This window comes from Diabrotica virgifera, chromosome 3 (assembly GCF_917563875.1).
Source record: "Diabrotica virgifera virgifera chromosome 3, PGI_DIABVI_V3a".
NCBI classification, from domain to species: Eukaryota; Metazoa; Arthropoda; class Insecta; order Coleoptera; family Chrysomelidae; genus Diabrotica; species Diabrotica virgifera.
In genome coordinates this window covers 14,428,191-14,453,236 of record NC_065445.1, presented here as the reverse complement: position 1 = coordinate 14,453,236, position 25,046 = coordinate 14,428,191, and the positions used below count along the sequence as shown (strand labels likewise).

Genomic DNA, 25,046 nt, shown 5'->3' with positions numbered 1-25,046 from the left:
CAACAAAATACTTGGATTACAGAATATACTGACTTGGTGTATTCTGTGTTTGGATCTTAAATCAATTATTTATCAAAATACAATATCAATATTATTTAATCAACAACTCAAAATATTCCTCAATCCGTGTCAAATATTTAGTAGCCTTGTCACTGTCACCACATTCTGTTCCATTTTTTTCGAATCCTGAAAAAACTAATAAATATTTTTGAAAAATTTAAACGCAGAATGAAAGATTATCTTATTACCGAGGGCCTAACTCCCTTAGAATAAATGAAAACTTTCTTTTGAATGAAATATTTGAAATTAAAAATCGCACTCAATTTTCACTTATTTTTCACCCCTGTAACTTAATGAAATAAAATTTATAGAAATTTCCAGGGACTTTCGGTCCACGGTAATAATGTAATATTTCATTAAGCTTTTAAATTTTTCAAAAATACTTATTAGTTTTCTCAGGATTCGAAAAAAATAAATGCATTTACAAAGCATTGGTCCGGAATTTTGCGCTAGAACTTACATTTTTTGAATCCTACGTATAATAGTTTCCTTTTTTCTAGGATAAACACCCTGTAGATGTAACAATGCTACATGATCAAGAAATCCAAACTGTAGACGACCAAGAAAACTTTTCCAAATCCCACGTGTTCATAGTCCAAAAACATGACGGTGTTCCCTTGTACTTAGCCGCAGAATCCTCGAGTATGCAAGAAAAATGGGTAGAAGAGATGAACAAACTGATGATAGATAACAAACAGCTTTTAGACAGTTTTCTTGATAGGACGAAAAGTAATTTGATGTTACCTCCCTGTTCGATTAAAGAACCAGACTGTTTTGGTTATTTGGTAAAATTGGGCACACAGTGGAAGAGCTGGAGTAGGAGATATTGTATTCTAAAGGACGCGTGTTTATATTTTTATCAGGATGCTAATGCAAAAAATGCTTTTGGTAAGTAAACATACAATACACTTCATCTACCTGGGTGGTCCGATAAGTACTTAACCTATCCGCTCGATGGCGCCACTGTCGCAAGAGAAATCTACCACTGTGTCATAGCCACCTTTACTTTACAAGCCATGAAGAGAAAAAGGCAACGTCGCAATTGATGACGTCCGTAGTCCGACTTTCGGACTACCGCTTTAGAAACTACGATTTTAAAGTACAAATTCTGGTAAAATTTATAGTATTTTTTGAGTCGAATAAGAAAATATTATTAATTAGAAGTTTGTACAAAATAATATTAAAAGTAATTCCTTGTAAGTAACGTTTATTACACAAAAAAAGCAATAACAAGAATATAAACGGGATTCATTTTTTTCGAATCCTAAGAAAACTAATAAGTATTTTTCAAAAATTTAAACGCAGAATGAAAGATTACGTTAGGACCGAGGGCCGACAGTCCCTGAAAACTTCTATGTTTATTTTAATAAGTTACAGGGGTGAAAAATTAAGAAAATTTAATGTGTTTTTTAGTTTCAAATATGTCATTAAAAAACATTTTATTCATTCTAAGGGACTTTCTGCCCTCGGCAATAAAGTAATCTTTCATTCTGCGTTTAAATTTTTCAAAAATACTTATTAAGGGTCGTTTAAACACAGCGATAAATCAAACAACTTATCAAGGTCAATCGAGTTGTTGCAACTTATCATTGTGTGTAAACGGTGCATCGCACAACTTATCAAAGTTGGAGTTGGGTTGAAGGTGGTATCGCATTGAATCGCAGCGTCTAAACAGTGTTTCAACTTGTCATCACAACTAGTTGCTGTGACTTATCGTTGTGTTTAAACGACGCTTTAGTTTTCTCAGGATTCGAAAAAAATGATTACATTTAAAATACAGGCGTCAAAATTTTACATTTTGTTCCTTTCCGCTTAAAGTTTGTCGCACTTATTTAGAAACACCCTGAATTGATAAAGAACAAATCTAGTTGTTAAACATAAGCGAATTAATCAAAAAAAAACAGAATGTTAAGAAAACCGGAGTCTATAGTTGGGTTTTAATTTCAGTATTTTATAAATGCCCGGTACACCATAAAAATTTAACTAGTTAGCAACAATATTATTACAGCGGTATTGTAAAAGAATTAGGCTATAACATATTAAAAAATCACTTAAATCTGCCAACAGATTTAGGAAATATAAGACATTAAAAATGACAAAATTTTTAAGTGGACGGATTTCTATATGCACGCAAGTTTATATAAAAATATATTATATTGAACTAAAATCATCTTAATAACATACCTTTAAATGTTCTTTATAATTTAGAGCACGAAATATTGTAAAATATTTCAGTTTCTCTGTAAATACAGTGAAAATTATTTAAAAACAAATGAGAACTGTCAGAATTAATCGGTCTACCAATAGATGTTGCCAAATTTCAACTTCATGGCTTGTTAAGTAAAGGTGGCTATCTATGACTGTGTAATTCGCTCCGAGCGTTAACAAAGTGTCAAAGCAAAACCGACCGACCTGCTCATGGTGGCGGGTGCTTGAATCTCTGTAAGGACGCTTTAGTGTATGTTTAAATGGGACATTTTAAAAAAATGCCATATTACGTAATTTGTTGTTGTTCACTGTAAAAATACATGGAGAAATAGTGATGTGAAATACTTTCATTTTCCTCGTTCCCAAAAAAATTAGATCAAAGAATAAAATTAATTAACGCTGTTAGAAGGATGAAGTGAGGTTAACTTTTTCTATATATACGAAGAATGTGGCAATATACACATCATATAATATTATTTACGTTTTTATAAGTTTTGTACATATTACATACACTTTTTAGCTCTGATAAATCCGAATTGACTCCAAAAAGTACGGATACGGCATGACCTACATAACCTCACTATCGCAGATTATGTCAATAAATCTTTATTAACGACAAAAAATATTTTTGTTGAACTATAAATGACACTATAAAAGAATAGCTAATGAATTCTAACAATTTGTTTTCGTTTATTATCAATTATCACTAGAAAATAAAATATTCAAGTTTAACAAAATAATCCCATAAGACTCAATGCTAAAACGTCCTTACAAAACTGACAGCGTGTCACGTGACTAAATTGCTGCAAATAGTGGGGAGACGCACGGAGCCAATACACATTCTGTAGACGGCCTATGTCAAAATATCAGCCAAATTGGACTCACAGTTCTGTTGGTTCTGTTTTGACCGCGTGTGTAAGCGGGCGTGTTTGGGGATTTAAGAAAAATGCAAAAATGAAAAAAGAGCAATATCAATCGGTGATTCAACTCTTGTTTTTAGAAGGTAAATCCAGCAGCGAGATCAAAACGCGCTTGAATTTTGTAAACGGTGACTCTTATCTTTCGATAAAAATCGTCAAAAATTGGTTTAACAAGTTTCAACGCGGTGGCACGTCGGTTTTTGATAAGTCAGTCCCAGGTGCCCCGAAAACAGCTACCGCTGAGGATAACGTGTATGGGCCATTCCACGAACATACGCCTGTTTTGGATTACTTCGACAACGAATATTTTTGTGCAACATAAGAAGTACGAAAGTAAATGGCGCTAATAATTATTCCAATAAACAACAATGTAATTTGCAATTTACTTTCGTTCTTCTTATTTTGCACAATAAAATATTCGTTGTCGAAATAATCCAAAATGGGCGTATGTTCGTGGAATGGCCCATAATGCTGGGGCCACAGTAACGTCTAATGCCGTTAATTAACGCGTTATTTGACATTAACGAGAGGTGTAGCCACGACTTAGCGCGCTAATTTGTTATTGCCATTATTAATGCCGTTAAACGTTAGGCGATAGATCGGGTGACGGTTTTTTTCGACACTTTAAAGGAGTTACTCCGTTACTTATCGCGTTGTTGTGGCTACACTTGCACTGTTTCAACAAGTTCTAGCTTGCAGCGCAGCAGAGTAATTTGTTTTTTGAAATAGGTACATACTATTCTACGAAAATGGAGTGGAGTAATGAGAAAATAATTGAATTTTTAACAGTGTTTGAAACAGAACCTTGTTTATGGGATCCCCGACAAAAATCACATAAAAATCGTGGTGTTCATGGTGACGCTTGGCGTCGAATTGTGCAATCATTATCTTTTCCAGCGACGGTAGAAGATTTGAAAAAGAAAAAAGACACACTTATGGGATACTATAGGACCCATTTAAATAAATATAAAAAATCGTTAAAATCTGGCATGGGAACGAATGAGGTATATAAAACAAGCTGGTTTGCATTTGATGTCATTACCGTGTTGGTTTTCTGTGCATTTTTATCATCCACCATCTTCTTTTGAGTCTTGGTTTTTGCTTGATCCGTTTATAAAATAATAAATTCATAAAATAATAATTAGCACACATAAAATACAACAGCGTAGCAGCTTTGACTTCCATCTTTAAATTATTGGATTAAAAAACGCGTTTTCTGTTGACTATGCGCTAAAATAAGTGTGGCCAGTCACTTTAACGCGCAGTTTATTCCATCATTTTTGGTGTGTTAATTAATACGATAATGGACGTTACACGTTAACGTTACTGTGGCCCCAGCATAAGAGATCTATGATCTCGTATTGGTGGATCACTCACTGAACGTGTGTGAGATAGCTGAGACGGTAGACATCTCAAAAGATCTCCTTGGTCATATCCTGCATGAAATCTTGGGCATAAAAAAGCTGTTGGCGTGATAGCTACCGCATTATCTAGCTCTGAACAATAAATGCAACCATGAGACAAATTCAGAGCAGTGTCTGATTGCGATGAAAAAATACTCTTCCACCATGACAGCGGTCCGGATCATACCTCCGCCATCGCCATGGCTAAATTGGTCGAAATGGACTACAAACTGTTGTTTCATCCACCGTATTCTCCAGATTTGGGCCTGTACGACTACTTTTTGTTTCCATACTTGAAAAAACCACTCGTCGGGCAGAAATTTAAGTCTAGTAAAGGGTTCATCACGGCCACGGAAGCCTACTTTGCAGACCTCGAGAAAAGGTATGTTTCAGACGGGTTAAAGAAGGTGGGGAATTGTTGGGTCAAGTGTACCAAGCTGAAAGGAGACTACGTTCAGAAATAAATCACCAGTTTTCCAAAATTTTCGTTTTTCTTTTAAATGCTAAGTACCTACGTATTGGACCGCCCTAGTAATAGGCTATTGATTATGTTCAAAATAAGAGAGCTAAAAGGAACTACAACGTTAATGAGATTTTATTATCTCATATGATCAATGAACCTCTAAATTTGAAAAACCCGCGGAGTGCTACCATTTAAATGGGTGCGTTTTTGAGAAAGGGGTGAATTAAGGTGAGTTCTATGCACTTTTAGTAAAAATACGTCTACAGGAAAATTGATCCAGGTTAAATTTACTATCAAAATATGACATTTTAAAGTCGAAAATATTTTTTTTTACAAAAATATACTGAAAAGAATAACAAGATAAAAACACAAAAGAAAGCAATTTTGTTTTTTTGCCCATAACTTTTTTTCACAGGGATATAGGTATAGGCATTGCTTCAGCGAAAAATAACTACCATCCTTCCTCGTTAAAATGACGTTTGGTAGAAGAATTTGGGATTTATAGTTTCTGAAATAGGATTTTTCAAATTTCGCCGCTTACAGCATTTTTGGGCCATTTTTCCCATTATTTCGCAAACATTGTTCTGTAACTTTTTTCTACGCATTTCTAGTTATATGCAATGGTAAACTTAGTAGAAAGAGAAGTCAATTACCTTAAAAATGGTCCATTGTATAAGGTTGTACGACTATTTTAAGCAAGTTATGCTTTTTCAAGATTTTATACTTTTATGATTTTTGATATTTTTTATTATTTTTAGAAAATTTCATTATAACTTTTTTTCTTGTACATTCTGGTATATACATTGTAAAATAAAAAAGGCATATTTTCTCTACTTTAAAATGGTGTATTGAAAAAAAGTCTAGGACTATTTTTAAACAAGATATCCGTAGGATATCCAAGGGTATCCGTAATTTGAGAAAAATTTTAAAAATTTTCATTTTTTTCAATTAGAAGAATATAATGGCATATTATAACAGAATTTTTAATTCCAAATAACTTTTCTTAATAATATTTTTCGATATTTTGAAATATAAAGCTACTTTACTCTTGAGCGAAATTCATATTTTTTAACATACCTCGTACACTATTGACAAAATTTTATATCTGATGATTGCATCTTAGGTTTTAGACTATGCAGAGCATTTTATAAAGAATAACTTTTTTTCATAAAGTTAATAATAAAAAAGTTTTCCATATGGTTCCAGCTTAGTGGGAATTAATGCATGTGTATGTGACATTTTGAAAAAGCATATCTTGTTTAAAAATAGTCCTAGAGTTTTTTACAATAGACAGTTTTAACGTAAATAAAATAAGTTTTATTTTTATTGAACAATGTATATACCTAAATATACAATAAAAAAAGTTATAATGAGAAATTTAAAAATAATCGTAAAATATACAACAAAAATCATTAAAAGTATTCAACTTTGAACAACCATATCTTGCTTAAAAATAGTCACACATCCTTTTACAATAGACCATTTTAAAGATAATTGATTTTTCTTCCTATTAAATGTAACATTGTATTTACCTAAATCTGCTCGGGAAAAAGTTACAGAACAATGTTTGCGAAGTAACAAGGAAAACGTCCCAAAATCACTGAGTGGCGAACTTTAAAAAATCATAATTTGGAAACTATAAATCATAGGGACTTATACCAAACGTCACGTTAAAGAAAAAGGATGGAAGTATTTTTTCTGTGAAGCAATGCCTATACCTATATCCCCATTGAAAAAAGTTTTGGGATAAAAAACAAAATTGCTATCTTTCGTGTTTTTTTCTTGCTTTTCTTTTGAATATATTTTTGTAAAAAAAAATATTTTTGACTTTAAAATGTGATATTTCTATAGTAAATTTAACCTGAAACAATTTTCCTGTAGACTTGTTTGCACCAAATGTTCATAGAACTCACCCTAATTCGCCCTGTGCCTAGGGACTAATTCACCCTTTTCTCAAAAACGCACCGCTTTAAATGGTAGCACTCCGCGGTTTTTTATACTGAGAGGTCCATTGACTATATGAAACAATAAAACCCCGTTAACGTTGTAGTTCCTTTCTAAAATACATAATCAATAGCCTATAATCCGACATCCAACGCATTACGCCCTTTTCAATTTTACAAATTCTTATTTACTTCTGGAAAAATACTATTTACACCAGTGTTCCCCAAACCTTTTTGGCCCGTAGACCACATGCAGATATGTTGGGTTGTCATAGATCCCAATGACGAATTTTTCGATACTTATTCGATGTGCTATCGAAGTCTATCCAGTTCTTCTTGTATGATGATATACATTTCCACAATGTGGGTTGATAATAATCTATCAATGACTATCGTCTTTATTTTTTGCAGGGGTTGCTTATTTACATGGATATAGAGTACAACAATACTTATCAGGAACTAAAAAGTATGCTTTTGAAATTGTACCACCAGACTCTAACAAGAAACACTATTATTTTCATACAGATTCCGATGCTGACAAAAAGAGGTAAGATACACTACTCCAAGAAATTAACGCACCGCCTTAAAAATGGGTCATTTTTGATGTCTCGAATTTTGTTATAGCTTTATTCTTTAACAATATCGCTCTTGCTAGACAGGTAAATTGTCATTGTATACCGGGTGTACCAATCAAACTGTGTTTTTCTCAAAGTTCACTACACCCTGTGGAATATTCTAGCATTTATAAAATACTGAAATTAAAACCCAACTATAGCCTCAGATTTTCTTAACAATCTGGTTTTGATGCAATCGCTTATGTTGAACAATAAAAAAGTTAGGTATTTTTAACAACTAGCCATGTTTTCCATCAATACAGAATATGCGACAAACTTTAAAGGGTAATATGAAACAGAAATGACAGTTTACTTTATAAACTTATGTCCGCAAATGCTTCGTTTTCGAGATACGGGGTGTTGAAAGTTTTCTCACAAACTGACGATTTATTTATTGCTCTAAAACCGGTTGAGATATCCAAATGAAATTTGGTGGGTTTTAAGATGTAGTTATTGTGCATTTTTTGACATACAATTAAGAATTTTATATTTACCATTGACGTGACTTGTAATATGACCCGTATGCGAGCCAATGAAGAACATAAAATTTTTAATTGTATGTCAAACAATGCGCAGTTTTAGAGCAATAAATAAATCGTCAGTTTGTAAGAAAAATTTTCAACACCCCCTATCTCGGAAACGAAGCATTTGCGGACATACGTTTATCAAGTAAACCGTCATTAGTTTTTCATGCAGAATTACCCCTTAAAGTTTGCCGCACTTATTTAGGAACACCTTGTATTGATGAAGAACATGGCTAGTTGTTAAAGTACCTAATTTTTTTATTATCTAAAGTAAGTGAATGAATTAAAAAACAGAATGTTAAGAAAATTTATTATTATTATCCAGATTTAGCCATACGGCTCACACTCCCTCTAAGGGGAAAATTGACTCATCCCAGATACCTACGGTATCAAAAGGATTGAGCTCTGGTGGGACTCTTTCCGTGTTATCGAGCCCTAGGTGACTTGGTATGCTGGAGTTTCTCCCAGAAATTTTCGTACGCATCTGGCCGTCGCTAGTACAGCTTTCTGCTTATTATTATTATTATTATACAATAATATCGAGCCAAAGCAGAGCTTATATGGCTCAAAGTACAAAAATAATTGTAGGTCTTAAACTAAATAATATAACATAAAACAAATTCTTACAAAATAAAAATTAAATTAAAGTAAATATTCAAAAGAATTTGTTTTCATAAAAGTTGTTACAACAATAGCAAATTAAAAAAGATACAAAAACTAGAAAGTAAGTATACCTAAAAATTACAATTTTTTTTTCTCATAAAAAAAAATAAAATATATCCTTATATTTTACAACAACTATTTTAACAAAAATTGCTAACATTACACATACAATGTCCAGTTAGTTCTCATCAAACCTGTTTTTGAAACTATTTAAGCTAATAGCCCCTACGATGTCATCACTTAAACTGTTCCATTTATCAAAAACTCGATTTACCAAAAAGTTTTGCCTTACAGTAGTTTTAAAAGGTTCCTTTTTCAATTTATAGTGATGACCTCGTAGTCTAGCATCTTCGCTGATATTAAAAAAATTCGATGTTCCCCAAAATTCTCTCCTAAGAATTCTGTAAGTAGATATTAAATCACCTCTCTCTCTTCTATGAGTCAATGGAGACAACTTAAGCTTTCTTAATCGAGTTTCATAGCTTAATCTTGCATAATTAAAAGGTAGCTTAGTAGCTCTTCGTTGTACTCCTTCTAATAAATTAATATCTCTTTGTAAATGAGGTGACCAAACAGATACCGCAAATTCCAGGTGAGGTCTGACATAACTTTTATAGTTTCAAAAACAAGTATATCCACATTGAACAACACAACACTTACGCGAATTTAATGGAATAGCCCATTTCATGCTCCATTCTGATAGCTGATTAAGATCACTCTGAAGAGTATTAACAATATCGGGACAGTAATATAACTTTAAATCGTCGGCATATGAAACTGATTTTGACTGCCATCCGAACGTTAAATCAGATACGTACAACAAAAACAGAATAGGCCCTAATATTGATCCCTGAGGGACACCACTGGCTACCGCACGTGGAACACTGCAGTCATTTTCCACTTTGACCGAAAAAGTTCTTTCAGAGAGGAAGTTTTCTAACCACAATAGCAACTCACCACGCACGCCGTAATGCTCTAGCTTCAGCATTAATTTTTGTGTGGGTACCTTATCAAATGCACGCGAAAAATCTATATAAATAATGTCAATCGGTTCAAAGATAAAGTCCATTCATTAAGAGAGTGAAGAAGGTTGCTAGTTACAGAACGGTTCGGCAGAAATCCGTGTTGAGAGACTGGAATAACATTATGCTCTAACCAAAAGGATATTAATTTATTAGCTATTAATTTTTCCATTATTTTAACCGATGTTGGTGGAACTGTTACTGGGCGATAATTAGACGAAAGGAGTTTATTTCCACTTTTATAGATCGGTGTTACTATACCAGATTTCCATGAAGCTGGTATTGAATTTGTTTGCAAAGATTTGGCCAATAAAGCTGCCATTGGAGCCGCTAAACTATCTGCACAATTATGATACAACAATGGTGAAATATTTTCCGATCCAGGAGACGCAGTAGTCTTTAAAGAACATAATACCTCTCTAACCAATTCAGTAGAGATGTCAATTGTTGATAAACTCTCCATTATTCTATCAGTAGTGGGCAAACCTGAAAACGCAGCATCCGTGTCAACTGTAAAAGCAGTGGAAAAAGTCTCAGCAAATAACTCACAAACCTCTTCTTTTAAACATATTTCGCCATTAGATTTTTCTAATAAAGGAATACCAGTTTTTGTACAGAATTTTGATCTAACGTATTTGTAAAAAGATTTGGGACCTCTGGAGCTAACTCTGTTTTCATAATTACTTCTCGATAATCTCAACTCCTTTGTCAATCTATTGGAAAATTGTCTATGTGTAAGTATGTTTTCTTCCGATGGATTTTTTCTTACCCTTTTCCATAAAATGTTTTTTTCTTTAGTCATTGCGATCAGTCGGTTATCGATCCAAGGGCTTCTGGGATTAGTCCTAATAGTGTACTTTGAAGAACATTTATCAATACCTTTATATATAATTTCTTTATATTTATTCCAAGAATCATTACATGAACAATTATCTAAATCCGGCCAAATTACTTCTCTAAAATAGTGATTTAATTTAACATAATCTATTTTACTAAGCTCTTTAACTATTTTTTCATTAATTGCTCCAGTAATGTCCAATTGAGCTTGTGTCTGAAGAACTACATGGTCCGAAATACCTATTGGTGAAAGATAATGAATTTCACTGATAAGTTCTTCCTCATTAGTGATTATCAAATCTAAAATCGAAGGTGTATTACCTTAACGATATCTAGTAGGTTCTTTCACCAATTGGTTTAGATTGGTTTGAAAAAATAAATTGTAAAATGGAACACTCGGATTATCTCCAATAAGCGGAGTTTGAACTGGCCATTTTAAATCCTTAAAATTGAAATCTCCACAAATGATTAAATTTTCTTTTTCTCTACTACATTTTTCAATAAATTCACACATTGATTTGGTAAGAGTAAAAGAAATGTTTGGTTTATAGATAACAAGGAGGTGCAAAACAATTTGAGGCTATAGTTGGGTTTTAATTTCAGTACTTGATAAATGCTAGAATATTCCACAGGGTGTGATGAAGTTTGAGAAAAAAAAAACACAGTTTGAGTGGGATACCCAGTATACAGTGACAATTTACCTGTCTAGCAACAATTTTATTACAGCGATAATGTTAAAGAATAAGGCTATAACATATTAAAATCCGACAACAGGTTTAGGAAATTCGAGACATCAAAATGACCGATTTTTAAGGTGGTGCGTTAATTTCTTGAGTAGTGTAAAAACATTTTGTAAAGATTAAATTAACAAACTATTTAACATATAGGTAAATTCCCTACATTGCATACCGTTGCTTTAAAGCAACATCGAAATGAAACATATTAAGTAAATTAAATTAAAATGTAGGTATTCTTTTTCTCATAGGCATCTTTCAGTGAGTCACAGTTTTTCGATTTCTTTCTAACGCATTAAATTGTATGTGACAGAAAAAAAGGCACGTCCGTGATTACAGACATTTATAACATTTATTCTAGTTGTCGATAGATGGCGCTATAATCGAAAAAAATATTTAAGAATTATATAATATATCTACGAATATAATCTGTACAATTTATAAGACTATACAAATCAAAGAAAATACCATTTTATAAATGCAATAAACTGATTTGTTTTTATGCCAAATTGCAAATCAAATTTGACAACTGTCAGATTTAACTAAAATGTCGTTAGAATAAATGTTATAAATGTGTATTTTCACGGACTTACCTTTTTTTATCATTTGTGACGCGCTGAAAAATGCCCATGAAAAGGACATACCTATCAAATACAAAAAGTAATTATAATCTTGAATATAAATAATTTTTAATTTAAATTTTTACAATTTTCAGATGGATAGCAGCATTAGAGTATTCTATAGATAAATGGATGAAAATTTAATGGCAAAATTGGGTACAATACAAAATATTTTATGAAGAATTTCGATGAAGACATACAGTGACCACACCAAAGAATTTGGATTAAAGAGTATTAGCATTTTACCAAATAATAAAGTATTAATTTGTTTCTTGTGTTTTCTACTACTAAATATTACCTTTTTGATATTACTTATTCCATAGTTGCTAACAATATTATGCATATCTTTCAACAATGATGAACTCCACAAATGATTATTTCTAGGTCTAGGAAAATAAAATCGGAATATAAAAAACTAGAGACGAGAATAATAAGAGTTATTGTATATAATGAAAGCTTGGACCTTAAATCTGACATCGATGAAAAAAATGGAATCGTTTGAGTTGTGGGTGTAAATTTAATAAAGTATTTGATCAATAAATCATTGTTTTAAAATGCATAAAGCATCTTAAAAATACTGAATATATGATTTTAAAGTTTTATATTGCAAATTCTGTAACATCATATCCAAATATTATTATCTTCAGTATAAGTAAGATAGCTAAAAGGCAACATCAGCACGCGGAAAATGCGTTCCAAGATTGCATATTTAATTTTGAATATTTTGTTGAGATATTTGGCACACATATTCGTAATATAGTAAAGAATAGCGGTACCAATTTGAGAAATATGTTAGTATGTGGAAATTACTCTATAATTAAATAAAATATTACAAAAACGACTCTGTACAGCCATTAAGAAGAACAAAAAAATAAAAAATACACTTTCTTCAAATAAGCTTTTCTATCCCATGGCTGGATTTTGTGTCACATTAGAATTACTAAAAATCAATTATCTATCTATCTATCTAACAAGAAATCAAACTTGACTGACTTGGCAACATTTAGCGCGTCTATGAGTATAATAATTATTATCACAATAGTGTGCCTTTGTTTTTGATAGTATAGTGTCACTGTCGTACTGCCGACGCACTGCTGATAGTTTGCAGAACTTTTGAAAAAAAATATTGATGACGCGATGATGTAGCCTCTTAACCCTAAATTATAAAAGAAAATGAGTCTGTCTCATTTTTAACTTCATTTAACCAAATAGTTTATTTTAAAAAATGTATTTTGGAGGTGACTTGAATGTGATTCAAAATGAAAAAAGTGTTCATTTTACCATTTATAGTATATTTTTAAAAAGACAATTCATAAAGAGTAAAAAAGTAAATTAATAAATTCAAATAAATTAATTTTAACCATTTTCCCGATGAAATATTTTCAACAAAACAAAATCATAAAAAAATATCCAATGTTTAAAACTCACAAACATTAAGTTTATTTAAACATTACAAACAAAAATATTAATATAATATTCTAAAAAAATGTTCTTAATACTTAGTAACTACTTTTTAAAGGAGAGAACATCAATAAATAGAAAACACTTTAGTGTGGACCTAAGAAATTTGACACATTTACTAAATCACTCTAACAATCGTTAATCTTCATTCTTGTAAGTAACAACAGTTTCCATTTTGTGAATATTGGTAGAAAACGACCTCATCTTAACACTTTGCGCATTCTTAATGTTAGCTGGCTCCGCTTCAGCCCATTCTGTTGGCAAGTCCACATCAGGTTTAGTGTAGACTTGAATATCAAAGCTACATACACAGTCTAATAGAGGTAAGTAGGTAACCGAAGATGTTATTTGTTTAAGTACATCACGGATTTCATTTTTAATTTGTTTTAGAGGTTTTTCCGATACTCTATCCGGGTTGGTAAGGGTGTCTTCTTCATATTCAACTTTAAAATCCCATCGTTCCATCACTTCCAGCGTTTTTACATTTGTTACCACTAGTGCTATTTTGTTGACTGACCTATCCACTAACCAGCCTAAAATAAACATGAATACCGATAAACAACACATATATATTATATAACATAAAAACATTAAAAGTGGTTGTTCAATTCTTAAATTTCTTAAACACACAAAATCACAAAAACACTAATAGAAGAGACAATGATCCAAAACAATATACAACCAAACGAACCAGCAGTCATAAAAAAACCAAGCCAACCTATTCCTTTATCCTCACTGGAAAGAAAACCTTAGCTCCTTCATGGTTGCGACATACACGTATCCAAACATAAACAACTAGAAAATAAACAACAAAAAATCACAAAAGCAGTTCACAACACAAGACAAAAAAACAATAAAAATCACACAATATTTGACATAATCATTTTGATAGCTTATCACACTTACAAAAAATCAAATTATTCTTTTATTTTACAAAACCTGGTTAAAACAATAATCAAACTATTAAAAACTTCAAACAGTTTAGGAAAATTCTATTACACAGAAAATACAGAAAAATAGTCACGCAGATAGTTTCTTAGGTTTTTTTCTGAATACACTCCTCACAACAGGCTAGTATATGGTGTAATCATAATCAACATTTGAAAAATGTGCAAAAATATCGGGTTTTCCTTTTATTACAGTATTTGCTTGCTTGCTCTTTTAGAGTGGATTAGGTCGGTTTTTTATTTGCATTCCAGAGTATTTCATAAGAGTATGTTGAATATGCGAATGTAATCCTGATGTTGCAGCTCTAGATTGCAAATACCTTTTTACTAGGTCTACTCCAAATTTACTACAAGGAACTACATAGGAACTTCTGCTAGAGGGAACTGTAAGTTTTTGTATATGAAAAAACTTAAGTAAACGAGGGTGGTCTATCAGGACAAAGTAAATTTTTTTGGAAAAATAAAATGATTTTTATAAATGTACCTAATGTAAAATGTAGGTGTTCATTTTTATGAAAGGTACCTACTGAAAGACTTGGACTCTTCACGCATGCGAGCGCCAAAAAATTGATGCCTTTGAGATGTGGTGATGGAGAAGAATGCTGCGCATACCTTGGACAGCTCATAGGACAAACGTTTCTATTCTAAACCAACTCAATATTAAAAAAAGCTGTCCACAATATGCCTGCAACGAATTCTGCAATTCTTGGGTCACATGGTTCGCAGAGGTGACACCAGTTTGGAGAGATTAATTGTTTCTGGAAACGTTCTGGGGAGAAGATCAAGAAGACGGTCACCAACTAGATGGTCTGACCAAATAAAGCATTCAGCTGGAAACTCATTCTGTGTAGCTCTTAGAGCAGCTGAAGATAGAGACCAATGGAGAAACATTGTTAGGAGTATTGGAAGAAATCACGATCCTCAGTAATGGGGAAACGACAAGAGAGACCTACTGAAAATCTCTACAATGTAGATTATTTAATTTTAAAAAACTGACTCTTTAGGTTGTAGTCTTGGCCTGACAGACCACCAACTGGAGTGTTTAGAGTTGACATTCAAACAATAAGAACAGGGGGAGATCGGTTTCTTGTGGGTTTCTCGATCTAATTGCACAATGATACCTTCTCCAGGTGAGAATCTAGCCATAGCTAACCACAAGTTTTCCAAAAATAAAAAACCAAAATTCTGAAAGAAAATTGATTGTTATCCAAGGAACTTGTACTTTCGGGGCAGACTTGGTACCTACCGGAAACAATGGAAAAAACTAGTTTATGGAGATGTTGGGAATGCAGGCTAATATTAAACTCGGACATCATTAAATTGTAGGGTCCAAGAAGTTAGCTACAGATATAAGGATATGGAGGCATGACAGTGTTGTCATGTGTTTTTAGAATAAATCGGAAAAGAGCATGTGATATATTTTTATTAATTTATTTATTAACATGGAAAACATTAACTATATAGATAAAATAACGAGAAAAATTTTTAAATTTCTCTAATTGTCGAAATACCAAGATTTTAGTATAAATAATAAAGTTAAAAAGTGTAAAATAAGTAAAATTCTGCTGCTTTAAGATTTTACTATATACTTTTAGTTTATTACTATCTATATCAAAATACGATTTGTATAAATAATAAATTTAAACAGTGAAAAACTTTCACGTGGTACAATATAGTTGTAGGCACTTTATTATTTTAAAAAGGCACACAATAAACACAAAAGTAACGTACTGACGAAGTGAACACTTTTCATTAACTAACAGCATCTCAGTATTCAGGTAGGTACATTCATTCCAAATAATAAATAATAAAATAATAAAAATAAAGTCATAAATTTATATCTGTGTAACACCTGAGCAATCTGGCAAACGCAAATTTAGACGTTCTGACTCTATTGCCAAATCTATCCAGTAATCTATCAAGGCAATTGCCACAAAAAAATTTCTAATAATTAACTGCAGTTAATATCAAAACAAACAACAAATATGTTAGTGTTCGTGTTTTACATAAATTAAGAAATAGCAAAATCCATAAAATAATGTAAAAAAGATAGTTTTCAAAGTCAAAGCTTTCTCTGTATATTTGAAGTGTGCAACATAATTATACATTATAATCACATGGCAACACTGTCAAACTTAAATTCAAGGTTCTGTGAAAATCTAATGTGGCTAACTTCTCAGACCCTCCAATTTAATGATGTCCTTAAACTCACCCCCACAAAATAATACTCTACCTTGAACAGGCATATCACCTAAGTGAGGGTTCATGTTCAGGATTCAATTCGAAACTCAAAACTTCTTAAACATTAAGCTAATGGTGTATTTATCTTACAAATATGATATTGAAATTTTAAATACAGTAAAACCTCTGTTAACTGAAACCTTTTGAACTGAAACATCGTTTAACCGAAACAGCTGATTTCGTCAATAAAAACTAAATTTTTAACGCAAAATCGATGATAATTTGTCAACATAATCAATATTTCATACACCTAACAAATGCAATTAAATATACAACACATTACGAAATCACCTCATAGTATTTTTTAGTATTGTACCCTCGGAGATCGCTGGGAAAATTTACACTCAAAATAACAAAATTCAGTTTAGCAACACTGTGTGAATGTTGATAGTAACATATCCTTTTTAAACCCCTCTGTGGCTCAGTGGTAAGAGCCCCTATCCTTTGAATCGAAAGTTCCGAATGGTAGTGAGTTCGAATCTCACCAGGGTCAGAGATTTTTTCATTTATTATAAATTAATAAATGACAATAGTTTCTGTCCTTGTGGGATCAGTACTCACCAGAGGGACCGCAGACGTTCAGATACAATTTGCGTCTCTTTGCAAAGACAATGACGTCGACTTTGCAAAGTAACAAGACACTTACTCAACAGACACACTACACATTACACCTGAGTTAGTGATAAGTTATACAATTACGTGGCTAAAGGTTCTAGTTCTAAACCAATGCCAGAATCAGAGAAAAAAATATCCTTTTTAAGATAAACACAACTGTAATTTAGTCCAAACAAATTAATATATTTTTTTGCCAACAAAAATGAGATTTTTCAACCAAATAATGTTTCAAATATGATGTGTAAAATAATTTTTAATTGGGTTCTGCTAATGGGCTTGCTTTTTTTGTCATTAAAGTAAAAAAACTTTAAATTTCACTCATTAAATCATTATTGTCCGGTATCGTATTAATTATTTTAACTGTACGAATATCCGTCGAGTAATTCTGAATGATTAATAGGTTGTTAAAACATTTTATCTGTAGCGGCTTCTGGAATATCTTTAAAATATCGAATTTCATTGATAAAATGCGCATATCCCACCGATCTTCGCTTCGACATTACCTACCAACTTTGACCAAGAATAGTACTATTTAATTTGATACAAGAAAAATCGAAAAAGAATGTTATTTTTAACCGAAATTCTTGTTATCCGAAACGGCCTTCCCCCAATTAGGTATTTCGGTTAACGGAGGTTTTACTGTAAAACCAAACCAGCAAAATGTTGATATAAACAAAAACTCATGCTGCCTTACCTTTTAATTGATCCAAAGTTTTTGACAAAAATTCCTTAATCTTGTTATCAGTGGACATGAGAATAGTAAGTTCATAATTCTGTTCAGATTTGAAACTTTCAGGTGGATATATTCCCCGTTGAAATAAAATAGAATTTATCCCATAATCTACAAAAAACCACTATACATAACCTAAAAAATTCTTGAAATTAATTACTTACGTAGATAATCGCAGACTAAATCAGCTGATCCTTTTACGGTGATAGATGATTTACTTTTCTGTACGGCAGCAGTCATTTTTAGTTTCTATTTGACTTTTTATTATGTAAATTATCACAAAAACCAGATTGTATTCACAAATTTTTAGAATTCAAAAATTTTACCGTTTTTCCCTCACACAGCAAATAAAAATCAATACTAAATGACAGTGACAGATGACATGGAAAAGTAGATTGAGTCTTGAAACGGATAGAACTTGAACCACTGTAGATTTGTTATGAAAGTAAATAAAAACTAATGTGATAGAAAATCGTTTGTAGATTATTATAAAACTAATTTGTTTTAGTGGGATTAATTAACTAAAAAAAAACAACAATAAAATTAAAATTGTTCTGAACGTAGCGCCATCTGGCAGCAGGGGGCTAGACTAATTATTACTCAAGAGTCTTAAATCCTAATTAGTGCAGCATTCTGCTACCAGATGGTGCTACATTCAGTGTTTGGGCTTCTTCGGGCACAGGCGCGGCATAGCCACTTGGGACGTAATAACTACTAACTGAAATAATAAAATTTCTTCTTTTTACAAAGGACATCGCACACATCTTATGGAAAATATAATGTCACTCAAATTCAATAAAATTTATACGATTAGATTCGTTTTAATATAACGATCAATTCTTATCATTGCGCCAACTCTTAATTATGATTAATTACGGCGCAAATTGCAATTAAAGTTTATCGAAATCACATTTTTGGAGTCCATAAAATGTTAGTTTACAATCATTATTGCTCTGAGTGCTATTCATAACAGCTTAAATCCCGCACCCGCTGGACCTAAGCGGATTAGTGAAACTAATCCGCTGATTTATGGAGTACCGAAAATCTGGGTATTTTAAAATATTATTTCTCTGTCTAACTTATGTACCTACCCATTTGATTTCAGATTTATTTATATCAATTTCTGCTCTTATTTTTGAAAATAGAGAGTTGGCGCAATGATAAGATTTGATCGTTAATTTAAAACGAATCTATTGGTATAAATTTTATTGAATTTGAGTGACATTATATTTTCCATAAGATGTGTGCGATGTCCTTTGTACTTCATTTTTAAAGTGATTATTTAAATTCTTTTACGATGTACTCAAAACGCGATAATTCTTTTACGATGTATTCACACGATCAACTGTATGTTTGGGAATTGTGGGTTATAAATGAAAGTCAACGTCATACATCAAAGATTCTTTTATTTCAGTGTACGTCTACGACAAAAATACTGTTTTATAATAAACATTTACATCTTCGTATTTTGCTTTGAAAATTAAGTCGGTTATGTTCTACAAGTTATACATAGCAAAATTATTGTTTTAATTCTTTTATCACATCTAGCTTTCCTAAATACTGAAGATGGAAAAAAAGTCGAAAGTAAAGACTCCCTCTATACCTTTAATAAATAATATATTTAAGATTTATTAACACCCTAGAAATACTTAAATAATTCACTGACTCTTAATTGCCATAACTGCGGAACTAATTCGAACAGGTTATGGGCCCAGATAGACAAAAAATTAAAAATTAAAAATAACAGTGTAAAACATAAAAATAAAATGGCTGATGTAATAATTGTGTGCAAATTTTAACAACTAGAACTTAAGAATAACTATACTACTGGAAGAAAGGCAATGATTGGATGTATTAGAGCAAGATTACAGTGAAGCAAAAGAGAAAGTAGAGATTTTAAACTAAGAAGATTCCAAAGGTAAAAGCATTATAGGGCAATGTATAACTGACATTTGGATTTAGTTAATAAAGACGTAAAGGTAGAAAGGAAATTAATTAATACCCTGGAAAATATATTCAAGAGAAAACGGGTACTTAAATACAAAATTACTATTGAAACGTAAATTGTTAATATTGAAGCTGAAAAGAAATGAAAAATTAGAAGGTCACTGTCTATTATTCGATACCCTTTAGGCTATGGTCTCCAATAAATGCTGTAGGTTGAGTACAGGGATTGTCGATCGTCTGCAACAACATTCCGATCGTTTTCGTTATCAGTCAAGTGCGATATTTCAACTACTTGTTTTACTCATTTCCCTAGGTTAAAACCTGTACCAGCCGTACGTTGCAATGCTCGAAAATAACTAAAGACGCTGCTTCCAACATTTGAAGTAGCTCATAGCAGATAGACACTGCGTTCAACATCCAGTAGATACCGTATTATTTATTGTATAAAGCATACAGAGAAAAACTCTTTGATAATACTAGATCCGAACAACCTTCATCCTACATATGTGATGACCACTTACCAATCACATCAGATGAAGTGAAAAAAGCAATATCACAACTAAAAGATGGCAAAGCTACTGGACCTGACAATGCATATGCTGAACTCATAAAACTATTTAATGCCGACGGTACTCAACGCCTAACAAAAATATTTAATGAGATATATTTGAGCGGAGTAATATCAAGTACATGGCTGAAGTCGACGTTTATTGCTTTACCAAAGAAAACAAAATCCGTATCCTGCAGTGATTTCCGAACCATCAGCTTAATGAGCCATATTTTAAAATTATATCTAAAAATTATACATCAAAGGATATATAGACTGTGCGAAGAGAAAATCAGCCGTACATAGTTTGGTTTTCGGAATGCATTGGGTACGAGAGGCTCTCTTTAGTATACAAGTGCTATTTCAACGATTTAGAGACGTAAATTGCGATATTTATGCATGCTTCATTGATTACCATAAAGCGTTCGATACAGTAAAGCACGACAAGCTGATGGAGATACTAACCAATATTGGAATAAACACCTGTGATTTAAGAATTATCAGCAATCTGTACTGGAATCAAACATCAACTATCCGGACAGAGGCAAGAGAATCAGACGATATCAAAATCAAACGTGGGGTCCGTCAGGGATGTATAGTATCACCACTGCTGTTTAACATCTACTCTGAGCAAATCTTTCAAGAAGCAGTGGATGATGTTGAAGCCGGAATTAGAATTAACGGATAATGTATCAATAACATAAGATACGCAGACGACACGGTGGTATTCGCTGACAATTCTGAAGTCCTCCAGGAGTTAATGAACAGAATCACAGAAGTCAGCCAGAGATACGGACTTTCACTAAACACTAAGAAAACAAAATGTATGATGATCTTTAAGAAGGAACAGCAATTTGGACGAATCAGTGGGAAAGGTCAACAAATAGAAAGAGTAAAAACATACACCTACCTTGGTGCGAACGTCAATGAAAACTGGGACCATTCCATAGAAATTAATTGTAGGATAGAGAAAGCAAGATCTGTATTTCAAAAAATGGCTAAGTTATTCAAATGTCATGATTTATCATTGCCCATAAAAGTCAGGTTACTGCGATGTTATATCTTCCCTATACTGTTCTACGGAGTTGAGTCCTGGACTCTCACAGACGCCACCTGCAAGAAAATTGAGGCTTTTGAGATGTGGCTTTATAGTCGAATCCTGAAGGTATTTTATAGCGACCACGTTACTAATGAGGGTGTTTTGCTGAGAATGCAAAAAGAAAAAGAGCTGTTAACCACAATAAAAGCAGCCAAAATCGAATACCTCGGTCACATCATGAGAAACAGCGAAAGATATGGACTACTGCAACTAATCTTGCAAGGAAAGGTGGAGGGAAAACGAGGACCAGGAAGGCGAAGAATTTCCTGGCTGAAGAATCTACGCACATGGTTCAACACAACAACCACAAGTCTTTTTAGAGCAGCAGTGTGCAAAGTACAGATTACCATGATGGTCGCCAACATCCGAAAAGGATAGGCACTACAAGAAGAAGAAGAACCATACAGACGCGACCCACGGTGTGACTCTGTACGCAACTTACGGCATTTATTGAAGATCACAGCCTTAGATTCGATTTAGAAAATGCTGGTTCAAAACTACAATAAGAAGACAAAGTATGGCATTTATTACTATCATTAAATAAACATGCTGGTATTTGTGGCTTTTTTAGTTTAATTTAGGGATGTTTAAACTGTTTAAAATGAACTGATTTATTTGAATTTGCTCAAAATCAATATACAGTGATGAGCGCGATGATAACCGGCAAAATAACGCAAAAAATGGAAAACATACTAAGTTGTGAAATAAAAAGAAATGAAACTATTGGAGGTGGGAAATTTAGAGATAAAAACCTATACACTTACATTCTATTTATTGTGTCCCACATTTAGACGTATCAGAGGAGTATGTCAACTAAAACTGCCACTGTCACAATGGCAGTTGCCAAATACTCTGGGCTAATTAGCAAAATTCATGGAAAAGTTATTTACCAGAAATTTTATTGCTGGAATCGAATTAAAAGATCCTATATATTAATAATATAGATATGCAAAGGTTATATTATAATACATAATTTTATTTATTAACTACTCTACGGTAATTTTAACTACGGTACTGTATTAGTCAACTTTCGCGCGTGTAAATTACAAAAAAAATATTTATAATCTTTAATTAAAATATAACCATTAAACTAATAATCGATATTTTTGTAAGTAATTAGCTTGTACTTTAAACTAACCTTTACGCTTTGAAAGAATTAAAAAAAAATTATAAACAACGTAGAATCGTATGTTAACTTTGCTGTTTCATAACTTTTTTTGCAAATGGTTGCAAAAAAGTTTTAAAGCATTCATTTTCAAGATCTTTGAAATACGCATTTTACCTATTTTTTTTTTAAATTAGAATATAATAAAAACTTTTTGAGAAACGTTAATTTGTTTATAACTATTTTTTTAAACATTTAAAGATTATTCAAAAAAATTAAAAATTTATATTTTGTCGACAAAATGATAAATAGGCATCTCATCTTTATAAGATTTCAAAATTTGATCAGTGTATCATAATTATTTTGGTTATTATTGCGACCGTAAATTATTAATTAACAATTGAATTGTTGCTAAAATATTCGTTTAACACAACACTAGGACTTTTCATTCACAGTCATTTGTTTCGAGCTTCTGTCAAATGTCGTAATATCCCTGTATAATATTAATATATACGTATTATACAACATATGACAGAAGCTCGAAACAAATGACAATCGATGAAAAGTCCTATAAATAGAATGTAAATGCATAGGTTTTTATCGCTATGTATATCTCCCACGACTACTACTAGTTTCATTTCTTTTTATCTCACAACTTAATATGTTTTCCATTTCCTACGTTATTTTGCCGGTTATTAGCGCGCTCATCACTGTATTTTGGGTAATATTTTTCATATAAAGTTATTCTGATATCTGAATTGGATTATAAAAGATGTCTCCTTTACGACTTTTCCCCAAATTCTCTCTAAATGTATACATTAGCTACAAAAATAACAGAAAAGATTTGGCATTTATTTTCTACTGCAGTAGATAATGCTACATATTGTAGAGATTCTGCAAATATATGGTTTTAAATAGTAAAGAGAGTTTTAAAATCTGCACACGAAAGTAGGTATTGTTATAGTATTAAAAAGTAATAAGAACATCGTTTCTCTCTTTTTTTTTCATGTGATTGGGGTTTCCTTCGAACGGCTGTTTTCAAAAATATTACACTTAAACAATTTTATTTAGCTCAGACGAATGGTTATTTCGTCAAATAGCTATAGCTTTGTTACTACAAAAAGGCACTTACGTCATTCAAGATTTCTGACATCAGAACCTCACTGCGTTGCCAATTGCTAAAAAATTAGAATAGTAAATAAATGTTAAGGCGAAATTACACGGTTCATCCAAATTGAATTAACTTTGGTTGAATGGAGCAGAAGTGAAAGCAATGTTTTTTACACGGTATCTGAAAAGTAAACAGCTCCACACATATTTTAGAAAAATGTCGTCAAATTGTCAGTCGTGCGTTTAGGAGTTGTATAAAAGAATTATCTAAAAAGAAGTTAAGGAAATGCCGTCGTTGGTGGGTGCAATCAAGGGTATAAAGAAGACAACCTATCTAGGAGCCGCTTTTGATCAATCGTTCAGACATTCAACGACATTTCATGATTCACTTCTACGTTTACATGGATCACTTTGGTTGCTTCATCCAAATTGAAAGGCAAAAGTGAACCGTGTAATTTCGCCTTTAATAGCTTTTTACAAATGTCAACTTAAAATTTATTTATCAATTTTATTTTTTCTATGGATGCTGTACAATATGCAACTTCTCTCACTACTTACATACATTTAAAACGAACAACTCCTCACGCAGTGAGAAAAGTCGGCCATTGCAGTGAGAAATATTTTTTCTCGCGGGTTCTCCTACGATCTTCCATACTATGATCGCCGTTTCAAAACCTACCAGGAATCACCTTTCAAAACTGTTCAAAAACAACTGTTAATTAGAATTTTGAAAAATAAGGTATATAGTTTTTAGGAATATTAAATACCTACATGTATACCTATGTATTTTATATCAATGTATGCATATAATACAGGTACCTAAAAGCACCTAAATTATTTAATTTTGAAATTTGAACTCTTGATAAAACCGCATCCATAGAAAAAATATAGTGTACAAACACATGAGAAAATGACATATTTCTCCCTCGATTTATTTGCGGCCCTCGCCTCGTGCCAACAAACTTCTGCGCTCTTGAAAAATATGTATTTTTTCTCAATTGTTGTACAATATACTATACTATTCTAATTGTTTGGCAACGTTGTGAGGTTCTAACATCAGAAATCTTGAGTGACCTAAGCGTATTTTTGGAGCAAAAAAAACTATGATAAAGATGGGTTTTCCCGGGGGTAAAAATTTTTTACAAAAAATAATGCCGTCAATTTTTACAAAAAGAAAACACGAAAACGAAGACTCAGAAAATTATGCAGGAAAATGGTCATTAACTTATCCCA

General features: G+C 32.1%; 2 protein-coding genes across 6 annotated transcripts in view; one reads left to right on the top strand and one right to left on the bottom strand.

Annotated features, from left to right (window-relative positions):
• LOC114327122 (uncharacterized) overlaps nucleotides 1-12,280 on the top strand; it is a 160,089-nt gene extending 147,809 nt beyond the window's left edge. For all 5 annotated transcript variants that reach the window (XM_050647808.1, XM_028275628.2, XM_028275625.2 and 2 more), the window contains 3 exons: nucleotides 561-948; nucleotides 7,409-7,544; nucleotides 12,107-12,280. In XM_050647808.1, the coding sequence (XP_050503765.1) occupies nucleotides 561-948; nucleotides 7,409-7,544; nucleotides 12,107-12,155 (573 nt within the window). In that variant the 3' untranslated portion in view covers nucleotides 12,156-12,280. The remainder of the gene's footprint in view (nucleotides 1-560; nucleotides 949-7,408; nucleotides 7,545-12,106) is intronic.
• A 1,147-nt stretch (nucleotides 12,281-13,427) lies between these two features.
• On the bottom strand, nucleotides 13,428-18,434 carry LOC114327124 (mitotic spindle assembly checkpoint protein MAD2A). The gene is made up of 3 exons (XM_028275629.2): nucleotides 18,170-18,434; nucleotides 17,970-18,116; nucleotides 13,428-14,005 (listed from the first exon to the last, which is right to left on the bottom strand). The coding sequence occupies exons 1-3, from the start codon at nucleotides 18,243-18,245 to the stop codon at nucleotides 13,611-13,613; spliced, it is 618 nt and encodes a 205-aa protein (XP_028131430.1). The 5' UTR covers nucleotides 18,246-18,434; the 3' UTR covers nucleotides 13,428-13,610.
• Between the last annotated feature and the right edge of the window lie 6,612 nt (nucleotides 18,435-25,046).